The 27,620-nt window shown below is 40.0% G+C and overlaps 1 protein-coding gene across 4 annotated transcripts in view; it reads right to left on the reverse strand.

Annotated features, from left to right (window-relative positions):
- CASK (calcium/calmodulin dependent serine protein kinase) overlaps positions 1–27,620 on the reverse strand; it is a 268,122-nt gene that overhangs the window by 35,127 nt on the left and 205,375 nt on the right. Inside the window, exons 14-20 of one of the 4 annotated variants that reach the window (XM_066599970.1) lie at positions 22,304–22,492; positions 21,604–21,682; positions 15,863–15,948; positions 11,008–11,076; positions 7,759–7,827; positions 5,621–5,656; positions 3,701–3,897 (exon numbers count right to left, since the gene is read on the reverse strand). In XM_066599970.1, the coding sequence (XP_066456067.1) occupies positions 3,701–3,897; positions 5,621–5,656; positions 7,759–7,827; positions 11,008–11,076; positions 15,863–15,948; positions 21,604–21,682; positions 22,304–22,492 (725 nt within the window). The remainder of the gene's footprint in view (positions 1–3,700; positions 3,898–5,620; positions 5,657–7,758; positions 7,828–11,007; positions 11,077–15,862; positions 15,949–21,603; positions 21,683–22,303; positions 22,493–27,620) is intronic. The other 3 variants (XM_066599972.1, XM_066599971.1, XM_066599973.1) reach the window with 3 other exon arrangements.

Raw genomic sequence — 27,620 nt, forward strand, 5'->3', positions numbered from 1 at the left:
CCTCATACCTCATGCAAGCAAAATTCTTTTAGAGATCATACAAAAACGCATTGCGACAACTGTTGAACGGGAACTGTCGAACATTCAAGCTGGACACTAAATCGCGAACCTGCGCTGGATCATGGAGAAAACCCAGGAGTATGAAAACTACGTGGACATGTGTTTTATCGACTACAGCAAAAGTTTTGATTGTGTGGAACATGACAAGCTTTAGAAGGGTCTAAAAGCAAATGGGCGTCCCAGAACATATTGAACAGCTTATAAGGTCGCTTTACAACAACCAAGAAGCAAAAGTCAGGGCAGTTTATGGAAACACGAATTGGTTCGGAATCAAGAAAGGCATACGGCAAGGCTGCATTTTATCACCAGTCCTTTTCAATCTGTGCGCAGAAATGATCCTGAGGCGATGCAATTTGGCAAAATTAGAAATCGGGAGTCAAAGTCAGTAGCAGAAATTTCAACAACCTCCGATATGCAGATGCGACCACCCTGCTTGCGGAAAGTGAAAGGGACTTGAAATACCTTATCCAACGAGTGCAAAAGGAAAGCAAACGCATGGGACTGTATCTCAACAGCAAGAAAACGGAAGTCATGACTGCGGTAAGCAATGGTGCAGTGAACACAAAATTTAACAACAAAGAAGTCGAGTCAGGCCTAGATTTCATCTTCCTTGGATCCAAAATCGATTGCAACGGGCAATCTGGACCTGAGATCAAGAGACGGATTACACTTGGTAGGAATGCAATGCAAGGAATGGAAAAGATCTGGAAAAGCAAAGATACTAGCATTGCAACAAAAACCAGACTGCAATTTGGTCAATGCAATAGTCTTTCCCATAACGATCTATGGTTGCGAAAGTTGGATGCTCAGAAAAACAGCCATAAGGAAAATTGATGCGTTTGAACCATGGTGCTGGAGGAGAATGCTACGGATACCTTGGACTGCCATGACAATGAACAAGGTAGTGTTAGATTGCTTCAAACCGAAAATATCACTAGAGGGCAAAATCATCAAACAGCGGCTCTCTTTTTTTGGACACATGATGCGCGCCAAATAACCGGAAACAGTACTGATGCTTGGCAAGGTCAGTGGGAAGAGAAGATCAAGACGAAAAAAAAACAGATGGCTGTATACAATCAAGGCCACCATGAACATGTCAATCGCCGAACTCAAAGAAGCGGTGAAAGACAGGAATGTGTGGAGAACATTGATCCATAAAGCGTCCGAGGGTTGGATGCAACTGAACGGATAATCATCAATCATCACATACAAAGGGTGTCAGTCGGCAGTTTTGAGTATGCAAAGCTAAGTAGGTGCAGTGGAACAGGGATTAAACATATCTATAACCATGATTTTACTACCAGAAGTCAGAAAATGAAGTCTTATTCTCCTACGCACCGCTGCTGCTAGTGCCCTCCACTCTCTGCATTGAACTGGCTGATTGACAGCTGGAAGGGTCTCTGCCTTGGATGACACTGCTGGCAATCAGAGCTGTGGAGTAGCTCAATGCAGAGAGTGGAGGGCACTTCAGGGCACTTGCAGTAGTGGGGAAATTAAAAATGAAATCACCGACAACTGGTGATAGCAATGCTTTCGCTTGGTATGTTTAATCTTCACTGCCCCTACCTAGCCCTGTTGGCTGTTTTGAAAGGTCAAAACTGCTGCTAGACTCCATTTAAGACTTCACTTTTAGGTCTCGTTGACATTGGAGTTACGGCTTGACAAAGACCGCATAGGTCAAAACGTTGCACAGATTATGCAGGAATAAAAGGACTTTTATACTTTTTGCACTATTTATGCTGCCACTCTTCTTTAAAGATTACTAGCCCTACACTCACAACATATCCCCAATGCTATCATATCATGTGTACCTATTCAACACTGACTGTTAGGATTAGCCACCAATATATGACCTTAACTAAGGATGATTGCAGCATTAAATTATTTTGCAAAGACACTTCTAATCAATAAGACTTCTGTACTTTGTCGGCATATATGGGTTGAAGCATCGCAGCGACAGTGTACATACATACATGTTACCTCGCTCTTTTATACGATCACCGCCAGCCATTCAAAATAAAAAGTCTGCTTTTACGTTAACATGTGAAAAGTATTACAGAAACAAGTAGACATTTTTAAAAAGGGACACCATAATTGGTAATGATTTGCTGCAGCGTTACTAAAGTTATGTTACAACTCCTATGGATTGCTGCAAGGGCTTACACACGTGGCCAGCTTATTACAGCTCCATACACGGCATTGCCCCTAGGGTAGGAAAGAATATCTCTATCACATGGTGCTGTCCAGAGGAACCATAGAGTGCTTTGTGGCACTATTGGGATGTGTTCACACGTCATGGTCAATCTGCGGTGAAAAACCTGATTTCGTTGTGCAGTGTATACAGGGTGGCCCAACATTATGTACAGAATCTTTAACAACGTGCTGCTATATACTTACCAAAGTGTACAGAGGTCTTGTACAAAGCACAGAAAATGTTTTCAGCCATGGTTTTTCATGATATGGTCAACAATGCGGCCTTCTACAGTGATGGCCGCCTGCAGACAAATTGCACATGATCATAGGCCTTTTGGCACATGTTCATGTCCAGAGGAATTGTACAGAAGACCTCTCTCAGTGTGGCTCGAAGATGATGTCCCCGGCTAAAAATTGCTTCTTTATGCTCACACAATACAGTACATGTGAAATCTGAATCACTTATGCCGTACGTGAGGCCCACGACACAGTCACAAAACATCATATATGTAATTTTGGGCCACATTGAACATAGCTTTAGGCTCTGCACAAGGCACTTTAAAAAGGCTGTACTAAAATCGCATGTTATTCACTACCCATAGAATAGGGCATAACTTGCTGCTTTGTGGGGGTCCATCACCAATTCTCGATTCCGAGAATGAAGGTCCTGTGTCCCCTGCCCTCTTTACTGCAAGCTTACTGCACACCCTGCACAGGTAGGAGACCGAAAGGAGCAATGGTCACACAAATGCACTGAAACACCATTCATTTTCAGTGGGACTGCTAAAAACAATCGATTGGCAAGGGCTCCGGTGTTTCCGTCACTCCAGTGAAATAAGTGGAGCAGTGGCCGCACATGAACTACCATGGCTCCATTCAATGTGACGCCACTGCTGGTGGGAGAAGTGACCCTGCAGTGATGAGAAGACAGGGATATAACCCCCCCCCCCCCCCCCCCACCGATCAGCAAGTTAAAAGTAAATGAATAAATATGGTTATTTGTATAGTACCAACTTATTCCGCAGCGCTTTTAGGTAATTTATTTATTACTTCCCCCCACCAAGCTGGGTACTCATTTTACCAACCTCGGAAGGTTAGAAGGTTGAGTCAACCTTGAGCCGGCTACCTGAGCCATGTGGGGATTGAACTTGCAACATTCAGGTCATGAGTGGGAGCTTAGGACTGCATTTCTGCACATGCTGCTCTAATGTTCACTATATTGCGGATAGGGAATACCTTGTGATTCTCATTCAGTCCCTTAAAGCCCCATAAATAGGTTTCCAAAAAGGGGAAACAAGCCAGTTAATTCTAAACATATTTTGTAAAGATACAGCAGTACAAAGTTGAAATAAGTTTTTTTCATTTCCTGATCAGAAGATTTCAACAGGTCTTTCATACGGTATAGTCATCAGATAATTCCACTTTTACTGTGCACTTAATCACTTACCATTCCTGTAGCTCAGGAGATGGAATGAGACCAGCAGTACCATTTTTTGCATTTTCCAGTTTGCCTTGCCACCAGTTGTGATCATCTTTACTAATAATTTGAATAATGTCACCAACTCTAAACCGGATGCCAGCTTCTTTACAGGGTATTAGGTCATCCTTTGCCGGATCATATTCAAATTGTGCTCTTACGTATATCTAGAAAAAAATGCACATGTATATATTATAGCTAGAGAAATCTACACTGGAGCATTAATAGGGTCCACAGAAAAGTAGGTTAAACCAATAAGAGAGACACAAAATGGTTACTAGCACACACAAAAAACGAAACGCAGTGCAAAGCATGCAAGGAGAATGGACATGATCCTCACTGATGAACAGGAATGCCTTGAACTTAAAGGGAACTTGTCACCTGCCTAAAGCACCATAAACATACTTATGGTGCTGTTATAGCAGGTGACAAGGAGCCAGGTGCTGTATGTTTTATAATCACACGCTTGTATACAAGTCTATGGGAGAGCGTAGACATGCAACTCTGAAGAGAGTCAGATGTTTGGCCGGCACGTGGACTTTACAGACAGGCACCGCTGGAACCAGAAAGTGCGCGAGTATAAAAAAGTACAGCAACTGGCTCCCTGGTACCTGACAAGTTAGTCAATGATGCTTCAGTCAGGGGAGAGGTTAAATTTGAGACAAAAAGTACTGTCATTCACAAGTTCTTCAAAAGAAAACACCTCGACTGTAAGGCTTTATTCAGACTGGCGTAGTTTTCGTCCATGTATTTCACGGACAGCACACAGACCCTTTGTAGCTGATAAGGCCATTTACGAGTGCTTTTCACACAGACAGATGGTCCATATGAAAAAAAAATTGCTGCATGTCCTATTCTGGTCCATGTCATGGATGAGAATAGCACATGCAATTTCTACTGTCCCTGCAGATCAGTCAGCAGACGGGCGGGTTTACGTGTGCCATTTGATAAGAGTTGTTGATGAGGTTCTTGGGTACAACTCGGATACAGCCATCTGAATGAGGCCTTACAATGATTGTTTATCTTAACCAGAGATACTTGCTGCCATGTATGTACAATACCAAGAAACTAAACTAAAGTGGAACATAATCTGTGTATTGTAATCAATATAAGAGGTGTACTAAGCAACATAGTTTGACTTTTTCAGCTACTGCAAACCTATTGCTTAGCTTGAGGGCAATATTAGGCATTCACCATGACCTACACTTTTAGATTAACTACAGAGAATGCATGTTAGAATATCAGGATATCCTTAATAATTTTGAAAAAAGGACTAAGAGTAACCCTGATCACTTTAACATTGCTCTACCAGGGAGAGCATTGGAAACAAAAACATTCCTACACTCAGATGATCCGAAATCTCCTGTCTGAGAAGTTCCCAGTACCAACTCCGGGAATTCTAGGGTTGTGGTGGCTGTATACCATTGTGATCAACCAAAGGTGTAAATTGAGTCTTCTGGGCCCCAATGCAAAATCTGTAATAGGGCCATCACATATAATGTTTTATTCATAGTACTGGGCTCCCTCTATGGAGAAGAGGCGCATTATGGGCCCCCTAAGGCTCCTGGGCCTGGGTGCAACCACATCCCCTGCATCCCCTATAGCTACGCCCCTGTGATCAACAAACGTGTGGATCAGGATGCATTGACTGCAATTGTATGCATGTATGTATATTTTATAATATTTTTTTCACTATTACTCCTATATCTCTAGTTCTAATTCAGCCTCCATTGCTATGCATGACAAAAATCGGTTTGAGGAGACCTAGCTTTCTGAGCATATGTGAAGTGAGTTCGATGATGAGAGGACATTTAACATGGATGATTATGATGGCAAATGAACAAGGGTTTATTAGGAGGCCAACAAATCACACAAACAAAATCTATTCACCTGTCGTCCTTTTGATTGAGTAGTTGATGGTATGTCCTGCAGAACAAAGTCAACCCAGAAGACATTTGCATCTTATTAACAGTTTGCTGTCTTTATAAGAAATCAATAGCAGTTTTAATGTAAGTGTAATTAATAAATATGGTTTAGACATATAAGAAAACAAAACCAAGCTCGAAATGTTTAGCTGAAGCTTAAGGAAGCAGAAAGTTATAAAGCGTAGGAATGATGCTTAGCAAAATAAAAGAAAACTTGTCAGCATCTTCAACACAAATGCATTGGTAAAATAATAGCAAGTGTGATGTTCAGTCAGTGCTTGTGTGTAGACAGAGTTGTCCGTGAGTTACTGCAGGGAACCATGGATATTAATATTTATGGAGAAGTTCTACTTTCAAAAAGGGACCCTCTCGTGAGAGTCCTTATTTGAAAGTATATGGGTCGATGGTTACCACAGAAAGGGATCCCGTTCTATCAGACTTAAGTTGTCCTTGTATTGTTGTGCTATGTAAGTACATTTCCCCTGCAGTGGGAAATTTCTAGCTGGGCATAGCAGGACCCAGAGGTGATCAGCTAATCGCCCATGGGACCTAATTTTGAAAGCACCCGACTTATCGGAGACAACCGCTCTAAGACAATACTTTTTCTTGAAAACAATTGGGTTATCACTATAAAATTTGTACGGTGGATAAAACCTCCGGGTATGTACGCTAGGATAAAATTCTAGCAAGTCCGGATCCATAGACTAATAGATGTAAGCCATGTCTGACAGTGTTGCAAAAATTATTCAATATCTTGAAGAGTGGTGCTCCACAGACAGTGCTCAGTTGTCCTGAGCCTTAAAGGGAACCTGTCACCTGGTTCATGCTTGCCCAAACCATGAGCAACATGAACCTGGCACAGATATGTATATCACGCCCCTGTATGCTTTATTTTGAAACATTGCAGTGCAATAGTTTAAAAACTATTCTCCGAGTCATGGGGGCAGGCCATGTTGGCCTTGAAACAGCTCTGAGTAATGGTGACAGGCCATGTCAGGACCATCCCATCTTAATCATGCAGAGCACACATCAAACACAAGGCCCGCAGGGTGAATTCGGCCTGCCGCCACACTTTGTGTAGCTTGTGGCTGTGCATCCAACCTAACAGGAATTCTACAAGGCCAGTGCAGACTGTGGCCACTGACTTCTCCCCCCTCCCCATGGGTCTACGTGTGAGTCAAACTTCAAAGTATATGTATTCTAAAATACTGCAGTGTTTAATGCCTTTTTTTTTTTAAACGGGTGCTCGGTACAAACCAGCCCTGGGTTCCCTTTAATAAAAAGGCTATTTTTGAATGTGAACTTTTCCAGCAGAAGTTTATTTTCTACCACATATGCCTTGGCATAGAAAAAAAAAATATGAAAAGCCAACATGCAAATTTGCAGTTAAGCTAGAACAAATGTGATTACACTAAATACGGGATTTTGCTTAAAAAGCTGTGTCTGCAGAAGCAGCTTTCACTGCGCCATATAGCAAGCAATTTGTGTTAAAGATGTTCCAGAGAAAAGGTCTGAAGAGCTGTGTGCAGCTAACGCACATTCAAGTATTTCAGTGTAAATTAACCCAACTACAACCGGAGAGATTCACATAATAGGCCAGGCTCATGTTATGCAGAATATTTGCAGGTAACACAGCAGCAGAGGGCACACCAATTCATTAACTCAGATAGCGGAAACTAAAATTCTGGGTCCAGACAGAGGTCCAGTTTTACGATTTCCTTTAAGATTTTTGGCCTGTCTACTACAATGGACAGAGGTATCTAGTTTGTGGGGGTAAGCCAATATCCAAATGTACGAGTGTACCTAGTGAATTAAAAAAAGCAGTTGTCTGTTCTATGTGTAACTCAAAAGTACTCAGAATCAAAAATAGGAATCTTGAATACAAAACACAGAAAAGAATACAATCAGAAATATCCTGCTAAGACTTACCAAAAATGAAAAGAGTAGAAATAAAAAAAGGGTCTCCAACAAAAATTAAATAATATATTAGAAAAGGGAATGGTTATCCATGAACTTAAAAACACAGATGTTAATACAGAATTGGTGGAGGACAACATTCCTTGCAACCCTGTTTGTGTGTGTATATGTAATTGCTGATCTTACCGAAATAGAATTGTTAATGCTGCTATGACCATTAGCTGGGGACTGTCTGGATGTAGAGGGGGAATCTCTCTGAAATAAGACACAAGTTTTGTTAACACATTTCACTTCTGCAAAAGTGCACAGTTACCACTGAATCAACAATGAATAATTCTCTACAGTTCTCTCTTTTCAGTTTTTTTTTCTTATTTAACCACACAAATTTTCTTGCAATGGGCTTGAAGGTGTCAACAAAGCAGAGCTACCTGCAGTTCACCAATCCTCCACCAAGAGGAGCCCATGGTCCAGACAGTACCGCTTTTACGTGACAAGATATTCTTCATCAGTTGGAAATACATTACTGATACTCCTCTGATAACAGAAAGCTATATACACACACAAGTGCTTTAAAACATCCATTTTACAACTAGATTTCAAATCCCTCGCACATTTTTATTTTTTTGCACATAATGCCATCAGCTTTTGTAGCTTGCATATTTGCCATTTACATACATCTAGCGAGGTCATGATTTCTTTAGAAACAATTGCGTGAACGAAAAGGTTAATCTTGCTAGTTTTGCAAGATTTAGTTTTTTCATTAATTATATATATATATACCTAAATTTTCCCACCACTGAGTCATGCTGTCAAGAAGTATATGGGCTATGGGGGTTCAATTTTCCAAAGGTCACCGAGAACCATAAGTTTTGCTAAATTATTGGGCGTGGGAAGATGTGCAAGGTCCTGTCATTCAGTCAGGAAAATATGTAGCTTTATAACATATTCTTCCTAACACAATTAAAGTAAAATTGGAACAAAAATGTCTTTTTTCTGGAGTTGCGCCACTACAGACAAAGTTGAAAAAAATGCATACATACACCGCATACATTCAAGTTATTTTTTTTACCACAAAAGTGCAGTAAGTTCTTAGTAGTTTTTGAGAAAAAAAATATTACTGACCAAAAAATAATGCAGAATTAATGCTTTATTAGTTCAGGTGTATTTAGTCAGATTTGATATCACTAAAATGGTACACAGTTGGTCACCATCAAGAATTTTCTCAAAAACTACAAAGAACACCTTTCCGAAATTTTGTGGTAAAAACCGTCAATGCATGATGGAGAGTAAGGGACATATATATGTGTAATATATACATTTCTTCAGCTTTCTTTACTAGTAGCTCAGTTCTTGAAAAACAAAATAAATACAGTTTGGTTCCAATTTCACTTTAACTTATACTAGAATTACAGTACTAAGAAAAATGTGTTACAAATCTACATATTACAAAGAAAATTACACCGTGCACATCTTTCCGCACCCAAAGTTTCAGAGATCAGAATTATCAAAAATTATGGTATTTCCGGACGCCATGACCCGATGGGTCTGAAAATTGATAATTTTAAATACATTCTGGAAATGAACAAATGTGCAAAGTTTTATAAAAACTGGAGCTGGTCTGGGGTTAACCCTTGGGCGATTTGTACTGAAATGGCCCATATACAGGATCAGACTACACAGGATTGGTTTGTAGTCTGTTACCATACAGACACACAGGTCTGTATAGAAGCTATAGGTACAAAATGGTAGAAGATTTTTAAGTCAAGACTATTTATAAAATTGCTTTTTTTTTTTTTACTTCCAGTGTACTTAAAATTAATGGTTGTGAAGGTGGACATACTGTACCTGTTAAATTACACAGGCCACAAACATGTCAAGATAGCCTAATCACTACTGTCTATTACTTCATTTTAAAAATTACAACTACGATTTGATGGGATACAATAAGAAAATCTCCTAATCGGCTGGATGATAATTGACAAATAGATACATAATTGCAGTTCCTAAAGCCAGCCAGCTTCCTATCCAATAATGGATAGGAAGCCAATATTAAATTGTGGACAGATGCAGTAAATAGTTGTAGCAAGGCCGAAGGGAAAAACTGGTCATCCTCCTTCTGGTACCTTCTTGGCCAAAGTGAAAGACTTGAGGTGTACTACACATTACAGTAAAGTTGATGAAGATGAATGATTTCAACTAAAACATACATTCATTGAGTGAAATAGAACAATGTTGGTATTAGCCAACGAATGACAGTCATCAATTGCCAAAAGGGTGCCCGCTTTCACATTTTCATCCCATAGCCGAAAAAGGAAAAAAAAAAGGTCCACTTTCTAGAAAGATTTGTTCTTGAAAGATTTCCACCTAGAGATGAGGCAATTGAAGCCCACCTATTCTTACATCTAAAGTTATGGTTTCACATGTACAAGCACTTTAAGGCCCCCACCACATGGGGGAATTTTTGCTGTAGAATCCGTGGCGGCCGTCAGCACTGCGGATCTGCAGCAAAACCGTCCCTAGCGTGCTATAGGAAATTGATTCTTTCTGCACACGAGCGGAAAGCAATTGCGGTTTCCACTCGCGGGGGAAAAAAAAAAAATCACAGCATGATCTATTATTGCTCGGATTCCACGCGGACGGCTTCCATTGAAGCCAATGGAAGCCGTCTGACCCGCGACCTGTCTGCAAATAACATTCTGCGTCATCGCCTAGCGACGGCGCAGGGAAAAATAATTTGAAAGAACAAAAAACCTGTACTGCTCATGTCTGGCGGCAGGCTGCCGGGTCCATCCGCAGTACAAATGAAGAAGTGAAAGTATAGGTACTCGCGGACGCCACTGCTCCCAGGGTCAGATTCTGGCTCTGCTATGTGCAGGCGGCCTAAGTGTGATAAGAAACAAATGGCAGGAGGCCAGAGTATTGAAGCCAGACTATCCTAAAAGGACGTAGCTCAAGGTAAATGCTGCCAATCTCAATTTTTAATTTATTCTATATTTTTTTTCTAAATGTAACCATCTAGAGATCTGTGCAAGCAACAAGTTATTTGTAAGACACATGTAAAAAATGTAGTTAACATTACTTTTGCAACCACATAGAGACTGGAAAATATCGGAGATGGCATCTAATAGCTACACCAAGTCAGAGTCCGTTAAACTGAAATAATCATTGTAATCATTACTAAATTCTAACTGTTTCAAGTGAGATATTCCGATTATTAGCCTAATATTGCAACCATCTTCATTTGAAAATTAAATCTGATTTTCATCAATAAATTATAAATGTATAAACTACACACTCTGTTCCGTTATCTTTGTTGTAAAATTGGTGTGCATGGTCTACGAGTACAGGCAGAAGTAGCTTCTCAAAAAGCAGATAACAGTCAGCCATCAGCAGGTGGTTAGCAACAAGAGACCCTCCCCTTATGCGTCTTATTACCTCACAGGAAGACGACTGGGTACGGTAACTTGGAACAATCTTGAATGTGATACTGCCCCTCATTTCTCTCTAAAATGAAGTTAAAAAAATATATGAACAGAAAATATGCTGAACAAGCAAATGTAATACATTAAACATTGAACTATACATAGTAAAAATATAACCACAAACTAGAACCGTTAGGGACCACTGGATTGGTGGTCCGTATTAGATTTAGGCTACCACCTTCTTATGGCCCAGTCTAACTACTCCATGGGTGTCCTGTGCAGACATGACAGCTGGGCACCTGCTGTAATGGATAGAATCGGACAAATCTCCTATCCTAGCCGTTTAACCCCTTAGTTGCTGCAGTCAATGGTATGTTATGTAAAGAAGTCTATAAGCTCCGTTTTAACCCTTACAAAATTAATCAATGTTTTTTCATTTTTACCGTAAAAATAAACCTCAAGATTGGCATTGCTACGTTTGTAACAAACCTAACTATAAAATGAGCATAATATTTGTATTGCACATTGAACACCTAAAATGCAAAAAAACATTAAAAAAAATACTTGAATCACTGATTAATAAAAGCTAAAGTTATATGCACTCCAAAAATGGTGCCAATAAAAAAATACAACTAGTCCCACAAGAAACAAACCCTCATAGGACTATAAAATTATGGTTCTTGGATTGTGATAATATAAAGACAAGAAAAAAAATGGTTGCACTTAGGATTCAGAAGAGGCCGTCATTAAGGGGTAAAATTAACTTAAAAGGGGTTGGTACCAGAATATCAAGTTATTCCCCATCCACAGGATAGGGGATAACTTGCAGATCAGTGTAGGCCTCACCCCCAAGACCCTGCCGAACTGGAGAATGGGACTCCCGTGCCTCGCTCTCGTCAGTGTGGGGGTGACTTCTCCCCTGCAGTGACGTCACTTGGAATGGCAGTTAGTACTCCATTTTAATGGGAGTAACGGAAATACTCACTCAGCAGTCCCATTGAAAATAAATGAAGCGCTAAAGCACTTGTGCAACCAGCACTCCATTCAGTCTCCTCCTCACTGTGGAAGGGATACAGGAACCACATCGTTGAGATAAACTGGGGTGTCAGCAGCGAGACCCCCACCTATCAGCAAGTTATCCTCCATCCTGTGGATAGGGGATAACTAGATATTGTGGTACAATCCCTCTAAGCAGGTTCAGTCCTTAAAAGGCCATTACAGCAAAAAAAAACAAAAAACAAGTTGTCAACCCCTCCACCCCCACATCTGATTGCCTGTCACAATCTGGACATCTATTCTGTATATTGCTGTCACTTCTGTGCAGTAGCGCCTCCTTTCTGATGCTCGTCAGGCACCATACTGATGAAATTTCTGCTTTCACTTTCCCTATCCTGTGTCATCAATCCCATGATGCATCAGCAGAGATTTACATGAGCAGCTAGAGCCTGTACTCCCGCTGCTACAGGAAAAACACTGACTACATTCTGTATTTACCTAAATAAGCTACAGACCATGAATATACTGTCAGGAGGATGAGCTGTGATCTCCTCCGTTATAAATGTGTGACAAGAGCTATGTGGTCATCAGCAGTAGCTATGACAGGAGTTTGTGGCCTCCTCTGAAGAGCATGTTTGGTTCACTCAATGTAATAGCAACAGATAGGAGTTATGCTGACTGACAAACTGACTAGTTTAGGAACACAAACTCAAGTACATCTGAGCTGCTCAGAACTGAGCTTACATGACCCACTTGAGGAGAAGGTCTCTATGAGTTTCAGATAGAAAGAAATAACTAAACAATGTAATACTAGTTGACATATATACTTGAGGGCTAGCTACATAAAGGGATTAGAAGTTTATCGAATAACATTTCCCATGTACAGAGAAAGTATGGAATAAAAATTTTTTAAAACCAGTTGCCATAATATGCTGTGAAATGCAAGGGGTGGGAGATGCCATAAGTGTAACAATTTGACATCTGGCAGTCTAATCCTGATCAACATGCTGTACAGCGCATAAAAGTGAATTCCTACAAGTACAATATGCTGCAATTAAGTATTGCACTGTATTATACAACCCATTGCATGGTAAAGTCCTTTAATGGGACTGAAAAAGCTTTAATAAAGGTTTTTAAAAAAGGCATAACTGCAGTTTTTTTTAGTCCCACCTTCACCCCAAAAGAGAATAAAAAGTGACTAATGAATACATTAACTCACCCTGCAAAACAAGTTCTCACATAGCTCCATTGAAAAAAAAATTAAAAGTTAAGACTTTCAGAATATAGTGACAAATTTTTATTAAACGCATTTACTATGCAAGAGTAGTAAAACTATCTAAAAAAACCAAAAAACTATATTTGTACATTTTTACTCTAATGGAGCCCTAATGCAGGTGTGAACAAACCCCAAGAGTTCAAAATATAGAGAGTATATTTATATACAAGGGAAGGACTATGCCGTTTCCTAATATATGGCAATGTTCACTGCTCTTGTCTAATCAGCGACTGTATCATCGGACAATTATTTTTATATCATAAAACTAATTTAAATATCTCGAAAACTTCCCTTCTTCACATGTACACTAGAGCAGACCCAATAAGTGGAAATCTCTTATTTTCTGCAGGTCATTCGTCAGCTCGGCTATGTAGAATAGGACTTGGGATTTAATGAGCATTCTACTTTGTTATTGAACGCCTAGATAAGGCAGGATATTAACTATCTACACAGATGAAGCTCCTGACAAGCACAAGGGGAGCGGGCTGCACTCCATCACTTCCAGGACATACCATTAGTCCACTGAGATCTCTGTTAATTACATGGCTTGTCTAGAAACGGCATAAATGGCTGCAGTCTATAGAAAAAAAAACTAGCACAAAAGAATTCATGTGCAGCGCGGAGGGTAATGGGGGGAGGGCCGGAGTCTAAGGGGCTGTTCCACAAAACGGTTATTGTTTAAAAAAAATAGCTGGATGGTGCGAATTTGAACAATAATCGTTCAGTGTAAACACAGCAAACAACTCAACGACAAACAATATTTTGTTTGCTCTTTGTTCATTTTATGCAGGCAGAAAAATAATTGTTGACAGGTTTGCAACTGGTTGCGTGTAAACAGCCATCGCTCAGTCACTCCCTGGTACAGTGAATGTAAAGTGAATGAGCAAGCAAACAAAATTTTAATGATTAATTTGGCTGTACAGAATGTCTGAACGGGCAAACTTTATCATCATTCACTCATGCGAAGGATTTCTCACTCCGTGTAAAAGGACCCTGTGTTAGGCTTCGTGCTGCAAACAAATTATCTTGCTCGTGTACGGCTAGGCTAGATTCACAAGTGCATATTTGTGCTTAAATTTCTATGTGTTTGTTCACATGAGCATATTTTGCGCGCGCACTTAACTCATGCCAAAAAACATGCAGCATGCTCTACGTTTCCCCTGCATTTGTGCAGGGAAAGAGCACATATTCAACTCCTATAACTAAGGGGAACATCACTGTGTTTTTTGTGCGGACAAAGTACAGTTAAAAGAGTTGCGCGCACAAATATGCAATGTCCATTTCGCAAAAACACGACTGCAAATACCTATACGCTCATGTGAATCTGGCCTTGGGCTCCACACCCACCAGTGGTCCCACCCCCTTGCCCTCCAGTTTGCAAATTAATTCTCCTTTCCCAGGACAGGTTTCCTGCACTGACAGCAGCCACTTTATACCACTCCTGGACAGCCCCTTTAAGGGCTCTTTCACACAAGCATATATCAGCCGCTGTTTTCACGGCCGGCCGATATACGCTACAATCTGATGCATTGGATTCCAATGCATCAGATCATATGGCCGTATTCTCGCGGCGTGAAAGCGACCAGCCGGGCAATATAGGGCCAGGCGTTTTCACGACGGGCCGAAAAGATAGTCCTGGAACTATCTTTCTGGCTGGAATACGTTGGCAGCTACATGCCAGCGACAGCAGAGGGAGAAGAGAGGTGTGACTGCTAAACTCCCTCCCTCTTCTCGCCTTCTCTCTGGCTTTTTGCAATGGGAGGGGGCAGGACGTGGGTGGAGCCAAGGTCAACACCTCCCATTGCTGGCTGTGGACAAGGGGTGGGTGCTTAGCTCCACCCCTGCCCACTCCCACTGCAAATAGCCGGAAGGAAGGAGAGAGAGGAGGTGAGCTGGAGGGTGAAGGGGATGCAACGGCATTGTGGCCTCGGCATACATGCGCCAGGGCCCATGCCATCTGAACAGGCGCACAGACGTTAGATTTGTGCGCCCATTAATGTGTTTTAACGATGCTGGTGGCCGCACGTCAAAACGCTTACGGCCATGTGAAAGAGACCTGCACCTCATGCTGCATGGTCTATGGAGGTGCTTCCCAAACTTCAGTCGTCATAACATTCAGCAGGTCATGATTTGAGGATATCCTATAGAGAGGACACCTGTGGCAATGTCTGAGGCACTGACAATAGTTACATCACATCTGCAAGACTGAGGAAATCCTGAAAACATGACCTGTTGGGAGGAGCATGAAGACAGCAGTTTGGGAAACTCTGGTCACTACAAATAAGACCAAAAGAGAGTGTGCACCTCCAATATGGCGGCCAGCAGGAAATTTTAAAAATAAAAAAAATTCCATGAATCTCCTTGCTACATAGGTATTTAAATTTAGTTTAATTAAAAGAATACATTCTCTTTAAAGATTAACATTCCCTGAAATCTGCAGTTAGGTTGTTGTGCTCTTTACCTCAGAGAGAAGTGGACCCCATTTTTTGATTCAGGAAATTACTTTGAACCAAATATTTAACACGATCTTTAACTTTTTATTGCAATTTTTTTGTATGGCGATGGTGTATGTAAAATGTACAAAAAGACAACTAACCAGCATCTTTTGAAGCTGTTCCACCGTCTGGTTTGCTACGCTAATTCCATTTATTTCCCGTATTTCATCACCTACATGAAGGGTACCTAGAGAAATAAATGCAAAAACACACAAATATAAGCAGCATTCAAGGCGTTTTAGTATCACTACACAAGATGCAAACTAGTACAAATCCTATCCCAACAACGGTACTTACAGCCAGAGGAGCATGTAAGAGGATAGAAAATGCAGCACGAGTTCTCTCTAACGCAGCCAGAAAATCTAAATGGTAGCAAGGTTTTACACGGTGTCCTTTCAGGAGTATTAATGTAGTGAAGGAACAGACAAACGTCTGTACAAACTAGTGGAATTTATATAGTGAAATACATTGCAAGAAATCAAAGACCCCCAGTTTCTTGGTTTAGTCCATTTTTGTTGCACTAATATCCAGAGATAGCAGAGATACAGTTAGAACGAATCTAGAATGAGCCTATTTTCCTTAAGATTCAGGTTCATAGGAATTACCTCAAGGCATTAACATATGTTAAACCATTAGTACCTAGAGCTATTCATGAGTTCTTATGATTACAGTGGGGGTGGTGTATTTGTGATGATAGTAAGTGAATATATACATCGTCTGCTTTGTAATAAAGCCAGAAGAGCTTCATTGTCGGATGATACAGACTGTGTCATGTATCAGTGATTTGTGTACACAACTTCTCCTATAATTCGGACCAGGCAATGAAACACTATGAAATCCCTATGATGATTTACCTAACACAGGCTAGACCTGAAACAAGCTAAGGAGCGAAGTTCACTGCATACTCGGCAGGCACTGGCTTTTTATTCCCCTAAATATGTGGGCCCCCAATCCCTGTTTGTAATCATTTTTGTTTTTTTTCCCCACTGTTCAAAATATACACTGGAAAAAGTTTTAAAAATTTCTAACTGGAATGAAAAAACAAAACACAAACATTATTCTGCCATGTAGGAGAAGAGGTAGGATGTTTAGGTGTACACACCGTGGCAAGAATGACATGACAACTTTATTACATGGGTCAGTAGAATTACGACAATACCAAACTTATGTAGTTTTTGCTCTACTACTTTTAAAACATAAAATATCTTTGGAGAAAAAAAACTGACGTCATCTTTTGAAAGTCCCAACTTTTGAATTTTTCTGGCAATATAGTTATGCGAGAGCTCGTTTTTTGAGAAGCGTCCTATAGGTTTTTATTGATACCATTTTGGAGTTGAGATGACTTCTTGATCACAATTTACAAAGTTTTTTCTTGGAGACGGGGGAGACTAAAAAAAAATCTGGCATTGTGTTTTTTTCCCCCGACGACTTTACCGTGCGGAAAAAAATGCATTATATTGGTATATGGAACTTTTACAGATTGAGTGATCACAAATATACTTTTGGGTTTTCCCAGTTTTTAATTTTTTTTTTTCAATTAGAATATGGGAAAAGAGGGATGGGGTTTAAACTTGTTACTTTTTATTTTCTTCAATAATCAATAAAAAAGTTTTACTCAAGCTTTACATTTCTTTCTTTACTACCCACAGGGGACTTAAACTTCTAATTGTACCATGGTATTGCATTATACCACATTCTGACAGTTTAACAAGGCAAGCCACAGGCACACCTTGTTAGGCAGTCAGTTATGCCAGGCTGCCATGACAACCAAACGGCGCATTGCAATATTATTGTGGAGGTCCGTTCAGGACCCCCCAAAAACAAATCGGGGCACACTACAGTTCACCCTACAAAAAAGTATTTTTTTCTAAAAGCTTTTTAAAAGTAGTAAAACAAAATACATAAAGGCCATTTTCACACAGCCGAGAAAATCGTGCGAGATTTGTGTGTAGCGAGACGCACAAATCTTGCACGGATATGAACCCCATTTTCTTGAATGGGGTGATACACATGAACGATTTTTTCCCATAAACAAATTGCGGCATGTCCTATTTTTGGGAGTGCCCTCACATCGCCCATTTGTTTCAATGGGGGCCAGCGGTGGCATTGCACCACGTGCTAGGTGCATATGAGTGCGATGCAATATGAGGTCTCCCCATTGAAAACAATGGGAGATCACTCCGCAATCCTCTGCTGCAGCGGAAGATCACTACTTCCCCGAAGTGATGCAAAGCCGTTTTGGTATAAAAACGCCTCAAATTTGCAGGGATATTGCATGTTGGTGAGCGTGATCACAACCAGATATCGCACTCGCCCCCGTATGACGTTAGCCTAAATGTAGTATTGCTGTAATCGTACCGACCCGTAGAATGAAGATAAAGGGAACCCGTTAACACTTTCACAAATTAATTGTTTGTAACACTGATGACATGTTTTTTTCAAAAGAAGTTTTGTTCTCTATCATGTGCCAAGCATACCTGCAATCTGAAGACTTTTTTTTTTTTTTTGCACTCCATGTAAATACTGGATGATCGGCCCAATGAATGGGCCAGACTGTCTCTGGAGCTGTCACTCCCCCAACACTGCCCCTCTCTTTGCAAGTCACATGGATACCTCCCCACATCATCACAGTCGAGGTCCATGTCTCATGCGTGTAACGTGACCTCCGAGACCGGCGCATGCACAGTACACCTTTCCCTGTTGTGGACATATAGAAGGGATACAATCTGCCCACAATAGGGACAAATGTACTGCAAATGTGCCGGTCTCTAAAGTCAAGGAGCACAGGTGACACGGACTGCTGTTGTGATGATGTGGAGAACGTTTCCACATCACTTTGGAGGGCGACGTTGGGCGAGAGACACAGGGTTCCAGGGATCCTCCAGCATGCCCACTGGACACATTTCTCGATATTTGCATGGGACATGGAGAAAAGAAAAATAAAGTATTTAAAAATTTTAGATATGCTTGGCACGGAGGAGATAACTGTTTAAAAAATAAATCTATCACAGATTCATGTGTGAAAAGGTGCAGATAAATTCCCACAAACATGTTACTTCAAGGATACCATGAACACCGTAAAATAAAGATAAAAAAAACCAAAATGGCGCAATTGTGTTTTTTTCCCATTTCCCCCTACTTTTTGAAAGCTTTTTAATATATTATATGGTATAATAAATGACACCACAAATACAACTTGTGCTGAAAAAAAAAAATATAAAAAAGGTTATGGCTCTTGAAAGAGAAATAAAAAAGGGAAAAGGCTTAAAGTGGATGGTGGTTCAAGGATTAAAAGAGGGTTCAAACCAGAAAACAAGAAGAACAATTTTGAAATGAAAAAAGCAATCGACAACTTTACTGATGCGTTATTTGCAGGGAAATATTTCTGACCTTATACTTGAAAATCACTCTAACAAAAATCACTATAATATTTTTCATCAACTGCAGTTGACATTAAAACAAATTGCATTTTACACAACAGGAAAGCAACATCATGCTATCAAACATTGTGATGAATAGGTCAGATGTGGACTGCAGTGCTAATTTTAAGATTAAGAAATCTCATGACTAACCACTATCCTCACAAGCAATGTCCGGAGCAACACTTGCAAGGAAGAGGCTCTAATACCCTACTGATTAAACCACTGCCAGAGGTTTGGGGATATTTTGCAGCTATGGTAATAAATAAAACTAATTTATAAAACTAAAAAAATCATACTGAATCCCTATACTCTTAACCTCTTCCCACTATATGAAGTATATATTTGTCACACTTCGGGTTTAAATCCCGCCCCATGACAAATATATATGTCAGAGATCTCATGACTGTCATTGTAATCGGGAGATCAGTGTCAGCAGTTTGGCTGATACTAGTTTCCAGGTTCCTGATGATGTTGTGGTGGTTAATGCTGGACCGTGGCATCTAAGTGACTGACAAAGTAAGGGGCAACCTTTGTCAGCTCTTTGGTCCCCAGCGACTTGATCGCAGGATGCCTATGGCATCCAGAGGCTTAACAAAGGCCTTGAGGGCTGCCATTTACATAAGCCTATTAGACCCTACCAGGTGCAGGGTCTAATAGGCTTAACTGTCAGTGTGACAGAAGTGTTGCAGTATACTAAACAATGATCATCCGACTGCATGGTCAAGTCCCATGGTGGAACTTAATTTAAAAAATGAAGAGGATTTATGAAATGTTTAAATGAAAAAACTTTATACACTAAAAACTAGATTAAAAACTAACATTTCAATATGCAAGTTGTCTTACTTCCTGAAAGCCACAATAAAACATATTTGTGCTTCGTATTACGCGCATATTTTTTGTGTGTGTAACAGAGTACTGAAATCCCATTGATTTGCATTTGGGAATCCAGACATGCATTTTTGACATGCCTGTGAAACAATAAAACAATAAATAAAAATCACAGAATGCCCAATTTGGTTTGTAATACAGATCAAAACAGCCCATTCAAATCAAGGGGATCCAGGAAATAAGCAGTGAATTTGAATGATATATGTGCATTTATGCGTCAAAACAACAGGGCCTTCATGCTTTTTTTTTTGCGGGTGTAAAAAACGCAATACATACAAAATACAAAAATAATGCAATATGCAGGGAATACGCACAGTTTTGGTCCAGGAAAATGCTGCGTATTTCATGGACTAAAACTGTATACATCTGTGTGAATGAGCCCTTAGGCATTCTTTCATTCCTTCCTACGTCTTTGGTTAATGAAGAGCTTCCCTGCAAGGACATATGAGAAATGAACTTGGCAGGAAAAGTGTTTATACACTACTTCTGTAATTCAGCATCTTAACCCACTCCGCTGACTTCATACTCAAGATACGATTGCTGATCATTCATAACTATCTTACATAAGCACATGTTGCTTTGTAAAAGACTACTTTTAGTTGAATCCAGAATACCAGTAGTAAAAACTATTTTCTGGTGTCCCAGTGTTCCTTTGATTCCCCTTTAGGACGACCATCCTATGTATTTATTTCAGGTGAGAAGAGGCCACTTCTAGCGCACAGATTCTTATCAGCTGCCGGTACAATAGTAGAAATCACGGTGTTGAGAAACGATGTGATGGGCCTGAGCTACTAAGCATGTGTGACCACCACCTCGGACACATAAGCTGGATGTTTTGAGAAGGAATCAAACGTACAACAGAGAACGTTTGATTTTGCCTGACCAATTGCCTAGCATATGTGATAAAAGTTAGTTCCCACTTGAATTATATGTGTATTACCAGCAACAATCGGTACGTTGAAACAAGTTGGTATATAACGGGCAGAAAAAAAAATCTGAAAGACTCCCTTTCATGGAGGAGTCTGGAGAGGTGGTTCAATTTATAACAAACTTAAAGTCTAGAGCTAGCATTAGCCATAATTGACCAGGTCCCATGCTGAAGCTGCTGAAAAACATCTTCAATTAAAACTCGCGTATCTGTCCAAAGATCAGCATTCAAAACAGATATGGAAAAAAACAAACAAAACCAAAATAAAAAAAATTTAAAAAAAACACCACCCCAAATCCCTCCTAGTTTCTTGCTCTCTTTCCTTTGGCATACACGATGTCAACAGGTCTAAAGCTTACATTGCATTACTATATACTTCTCTAATTGCCATATCTCAGATGAGTACTGTATAACTAATTGGGCCCCAAAGGTTTTGGCCAATTCCGAGGAACTCTTACAGCACGCTCCTCTAAAATTTCATTAAGAACACTACTCATTCATAGCGCATAGTAAAAGCCATTTATGCATGAATGGGTGAGTTAAACTGTGAAACACACACGCCAGCAAATACATGATTACAGAGCCTGGAAGTTCGTTCCTGTACCTTGCCTGTGAATCATTCCTCCATGCATAATTCTCGCAACAATGCAGTGGTTCAGCTCATTCATCTTTAGCGTTATTCCCTGTTGGAAACAAAAACACTTTTTCTCAGGATTTACAGAAACTATAGAAATGATTTTTAAACAGTGGGAAGCGCATAGAGACATTTGAAGCAATTAATTTTTCTTCTCAGTACACAAACGACTCATAAGAGTCTGGACAGACACGTCCCTAATGGTAGGGCTTTTGAATATTTCACAAGTGCTCAAAAGGAACCTCACTACTACGGACATTAATTTTAGTAAATATTTGTATGAAACAATGCTGAAGCATCTTTTCTTCTAATGTTCCTCTGTTATTACTAATGAATATTTCGGAGTATGACCGCATGTTACCGTTTCCATTGTCAGACTCACTCTGATACAGTCAGCACTGATTGGACGCGTCCGTGTTCAGGGACACCGCCTTTACTGGCAGCCTTACTGGTATATGTGCAAAAAATGCATGATTTTTTATTTATTTTTTTAAAGTGGGCAGGGCATGTGAAAAAGGCGTGTGACCACCCAGGACCAACAGATTTATGTAGAATATACGCCAGAAACTGTCGTATATTATACCAGAAATCTACTCGGAGAAGGCTTACGAAGGTGCCGATGTACATAATACATGGAGAGGCCAGCTTTGGCGAATTTATAGCAACTTACCATCGGCTCATCTGTATTCTTCTGAAACTGTACTAAACGGACTCGTGTAACATTTTCCATGTCCATGTCACCGTTTGCACTTTCTGGTGAATCGCCGTTCAAGTAAGGAGATGTTGGAGGCGGTGTTACTCTTAATGCTTCATCACTGTAAACTTCATGGGCTACCACATCATGAGTTTGTAGTAAGGCCTGAAAAAGAAGAGTGGAGAAACATGCATTTTTCACATATGCTTGAATGCCATCTTCTACATATAACAAGTCTACAGGCGAGGGGGTGGGTTATTACGCAAATAAAATGCTCAAATTCTGAATTTCAAGCAATGGGTGACAAACAACATAATATATTGACTAGTGTGAAAATGATACTTGAATCAGTTGACAAAAAACAAAACGGAAAACTGTTCTCATCATGGGTGAAAAAGTTTCCATCTTTATGTGGAGCTCTTTCTTAAAGGGATAGTTCCATCTTATAAAAAGTGACCACTTATCACTAGGTTATTCCATTAATGTCCTATCAATATTAAAGTTTGCAACAAATTTGATACATTTTTGTACTATATGAACAGATTGGATCATCTTTTTTCACTTAAAGTTAAAAGTCAATCAACAAGTTTCCTAAAATACACCAGGTTCTTACCCACTCATTTGCTGCTATTTGCATAGTTTCATGTTTTTAAGTTCTGATTTTCAGGTAGTTTTCCCAATATTTCTGCTGCCCTGCTGTTTGCAATACACTTTCAGGCAGGGGGCATGTGACAAGTTTACCAACCATCAGTAATTCACTGTCTTGTACTTCTTTTCCCTTACTTCCCATGCTGCATCATAGTGTCTCTGGTCCAATCAGCCGGGAGGCAGAATCTGAATTCCCACCCCTCTGTTTTACCAGAAAAAATGTAGGAGTTGGGCATTCCAAGGCATTCTAGCCAAATGATTAGTAAACACAAAGGATTGTGCACACATACATGCAGTAACAGGAGAGGCAGAGAATGTGGAGATTTACACAGTGTCAGCCTGTTTAGGTAGCAGCTTCCCTACAGCTAAGAAAATGTCCTAGTTACTACAGAAGCTCAATACCTAACTAGGACGTTCAGTCTTGATTAATAGTGATAAATGAAAAAAAACAATTAATAAACATATATTACAAGATTGATGAGACACAGGTTATTTGAGTAGCATAAGCTGTCTGAAAAGCTGGTGCCCCTTCAAACATTCTACACTCATGCTGTCATGTTAGATTAAATTTAATTTCAAGGCGCCAATCAGATTGGACAACCCCTTTAACCATGCATTAAAATAACAAATGGTGATATACTCGCCTCTCCCAGCTCCTGTTGTGTACCATTACAGCGCCCGATTTCCCATTTCGATCGATCACTAAGCTCTGTTATTGGCTACAGCCCCTGTGATGTCCCGTAAACTGGGCAGGACTGCAGCTGCAAAGAGAGACCGGAGCAGGAAACAGGGAGCTGTCGCCAGGACACATTGGGAGCGGGTAGAGCAGAGTATCCCATGTATTAAAATAACAAATGGTGATAAAGGGGTTGTCCAGAGTTCTTACAACCCCTGTAAGTAAAATTTTACTCTGCTGTTGAAAATTAAAAACAAAACTAGTAATTCACACATTTCAAATTTTGAAAAGTAAAAATAGCTGTACTACATATAACACAAGCTTCGTACACAACCTGTAATATAATTACAATGATTAACATATTACACAGGGTATACTAGACTTGGCTCACTATGATGAAAGGCAGACAAGGATATGCTGAATCAGATAACACATAGTAAAAGTGTGGAGAACAGAATCGAGTTCTTCAGATATGGAAGGAACATTCTGCTTGAAAGGCATAATTGGCAAATCCTTCACTGGCCTCTGTAGCTTGTCTTCCTTACAATCAATACCACTATAAATAATGGATGACTACCAAAGCCAATTAGAGAGCTGAACTCAATGGACATATGTTTCCCCACCTTGATCCAAGTTCTTTTCTTTGTTAGGAAAAAAATATATATATAAAAGATGCTACAAAAGGATTCCATTAAAATAGATGAGGAGCAGATGCTGATAAAAAATGGGGGTATGCAGAGCTTTTTAAAAGACCGTCCGCAATATGAAAAGGAAGCCATCAAGAACTCATTTCTAAAACTAATCCTGACTATATTCATCCCATGTGACCCATATACCTCAAAACATAAAACCTGAGTATCATAACGGTTCTAGTGAGACGATAAAAGGCATTTATCTTGAACACAGAGATAAAAATCAGTTGGAACAGTCAGATTTGGTATCTCTTAAAAAAATAAATAAAATAATCATATGGCAGTAAACAACGGGAGATTTATTATGCTGACGTACCACTTTCATGGTGCGCCAATATTCTATCTCCCATGCACACACGGTTGATATATGTGGCGCACGGGAAAAAACATTATCAGGTTTAAAAGTAGTGGAAAATGTCGAAAATATTGATAAAGACTCACATCCTGTTAAATAGTGTAGGTGCTTTGTAAACATGGCACCAGCGTGTTTGCGAGATGCCATATTATCTTTGACTTAAAATTGACAGAAATGGGCATTTACCCAGCCTAACCTCTGTTCTTTAGGACTTTTACACGGTGAGACTCGTAAAATGTAATATCCTGTAACATGGAATTTTTTTTTGCAGTGGCCGGCATCCTTAAGGTGCATTAGATCGAAAGATAAAAACTAACGAAAATGACTAATTGTTCAGTTTAAAATGCGAGCCAATGACTGAACAGTGGGCGAGAATAGTTTGCCTTTCTTTAGTCATTCACTTTCAGCCGGCATAAAAATTACTGTTGGCTCGTTCAATTCTCATTGCATTTAAACACTTCCTGCTTACAGTGTTATGTAGCAATGCAAAACGCTGAACGGGAATTAACAGATTCTCAACGATGATCTGCCTGTCTAAAACAGGCTGCACAAGCGCGTACGAGCTGGTGATAACTGCCCGAGCAAACAAGCGGGTGGCAATAAGAATCGTGCATTTCCTGTTGTGTGTAGAAGGCCCATTAGTACAGTGTTGGCATTGCCTTTTAGTCATTATTGTATTTACATTGAAAGTTAAAACAAATCTCATCAATAACCATTAACCAGTAATGACTTCCTTAACTCAGACATGGGCGTCCTTTTTAGGCTAAACCACTGTTTAGTGGGATATGTTTCCGTCATCAATTGTCATTAGAGCCAGTGGTTTCCAGTTAACAGCCATTTACCTGACATTATATGAATTGCTGTACTATAGTACATTTACAGTACGTTTTACACATAAAATCACAATTAATCCCATGACCAGATAGGAGCAATTTATTTTGCAATACTCCAAGTTGTAATCATAATATGCCTTATGAAATGTTAACAAGAAATGGAATTAATATTCCTAATAATCTTGCGGGAAGCACAGAGCTGTTCAGCTCTAGAACACCTCCTCCTCCTCCAAATCCAATCTCGAGCAGTGAGGTAATATGCACTTAACAGTGTTTGTTTCCCAAAGGAAGAAGAATCAATAGAAACTATTGTTTGTAGGGGCGTTTATATACAGGCTGGCACAGGCACCAGACATTTTCCCTTGTGTTTTTCCTCAAAAAGAAAATGTTCTAACAATTCCCTTATCTGAGATCTGGCTCGCACAATATCCCTGTGCTTGCAAATTGTTATTCTAACCCTGTGATTAAGTATATAAATCTAGCAGCAGAGAATCGAATGTGAACCACCTAGTGTAAAATGAGGCATAGGCCGTGAAAAGATTACAAACAGATGTTAGATTTGTATTACGTAAAGGATTCCAACCAAACGAGAATCAAAAAAGATAGTAGCAAAATTCAATTAGCTTTATATTGTTACTCTTCATCACGAAAGGTCTTCCAAGACAGGTTTCTATAGGATTGATTAAAGGAGAATAGTGCCCGCAATACTAACCTGGGCCACTCCAAAGTATACAGAGCTCTCTGTAAACAGCTGATCGGCAGGGGTCTAGAACAGAACTACCTTGCCAATATTAATGACCTATCCTGAAAGGCCCTTTTACACAACGATTATCACTAAAACATCCGACTGAATGAATTGACAACTTTTATTTGCATGAAATTACACGTACAGTTAATGGCTTTTAATAATCTCTATTTCCCCCAGTAGCTAAAGTAAACTCAGTATGAGTAGTTTGCTCTGGTGGGTGTTTATGCAAGGGATTATTCGATCAGCAGGATTCCATTGTCTTTTCTCCTCATTGTGTAAGCAGGGCAAACAAAAACCTTGTCAAGCCACTCATTGAATGACAGCTGAGTGCTGCCTCTGATTGGTCACAGCACTCAGCCAAGCAGAGGCAGTGCTTTCAGGGGGTGGGGATTTTTTAATTCCCATCCAGAAGAGAAGCAGAAGAGCGCCAGGGACCTGCTAGAAGATGCGCCAGAGATGACAGTGCTTCTAAGGTAATGTATTTTTTTTTCTACACTCATGGACTATTTTCGAGGTAGGGCTTATATTTCAAGACCTCCCTCCGAAAATCTTCGCCACGGGGAGTCCTCTACCATAGCTGTCACAGCAGTGGCAGAGGATCGCGATCTTCTCCCATTGGTTTCAATGGGGCTGGTGCAAGTGCAGCTGGCCCCATTGAAATCAATGGGAAAGGATTACTATGCTGGGATGGGAGGCTGATTTCCTGCAAAAAAAGCCTCGCAACCAGGGCTTCAAAAGGATTGCAAGAGCGATATCAGGGCGTCAATCACATCCAGATATCGCTCTCACCACTGTGCAGGAGCCCTCATTCTTTTCTTTTGTTAGGTCCTTTTATATGCAAAGATTAATCACTCAAAATTTGTCCAAATGACCAAAAATGAGATAATCATTATGTAAACAAGTAAATGCTGGCATTGTGCACTTTTCTTTTGAACAATGGATTTTAGTTAAACTTAATATCTATTGTTCAGCCACTGAAAGACTGAGCAAATACATTCCATTTGAATGTATTTCGCTCATCTTTCAAAAGACTGCAGGATGTTCTCCTTTGTCATGTTTACACTAGACGTGAGAAGAACAATGCAATCTGCGGACAGCCAGGAGGAGAACAAAGGAATGTGGTGGCCGCTGTTTACACAGCTGGCTGTGTGTTTAAACACATGCTTGGCTCAGCCAACAGCTCCTGGAGGTCCTTTTACATGAAAAAGGGGATGAAAAAATGTCAATGGCCATTAACACTTTATGCAAATAGATCGCTAAATCTTTCAATTGTTTGAAAGATTATCTTTGCGTGTAAAATGTAGATTTACTAGTGTGCTTGGGATCATTGTCCTGTTGCAT

The sequence above is a fragment of the Eleutherodactylus coqui genome, chromosome 4 (assembly GCF_035609145.1).
Source record: "Eleutherodactylus coqui strain aEleCoq1 chromosome 4, aEleCoq1.hap1, whole genome shotgun sequence".
Taxonomy (NCBI): domain Eukaryota; kingdom Metazoa; phylum Chordata; class Amphibia; order Anura; family Eleutherodactylidae; genus Eleutherodactylus; species Eleutherodactylus coqui.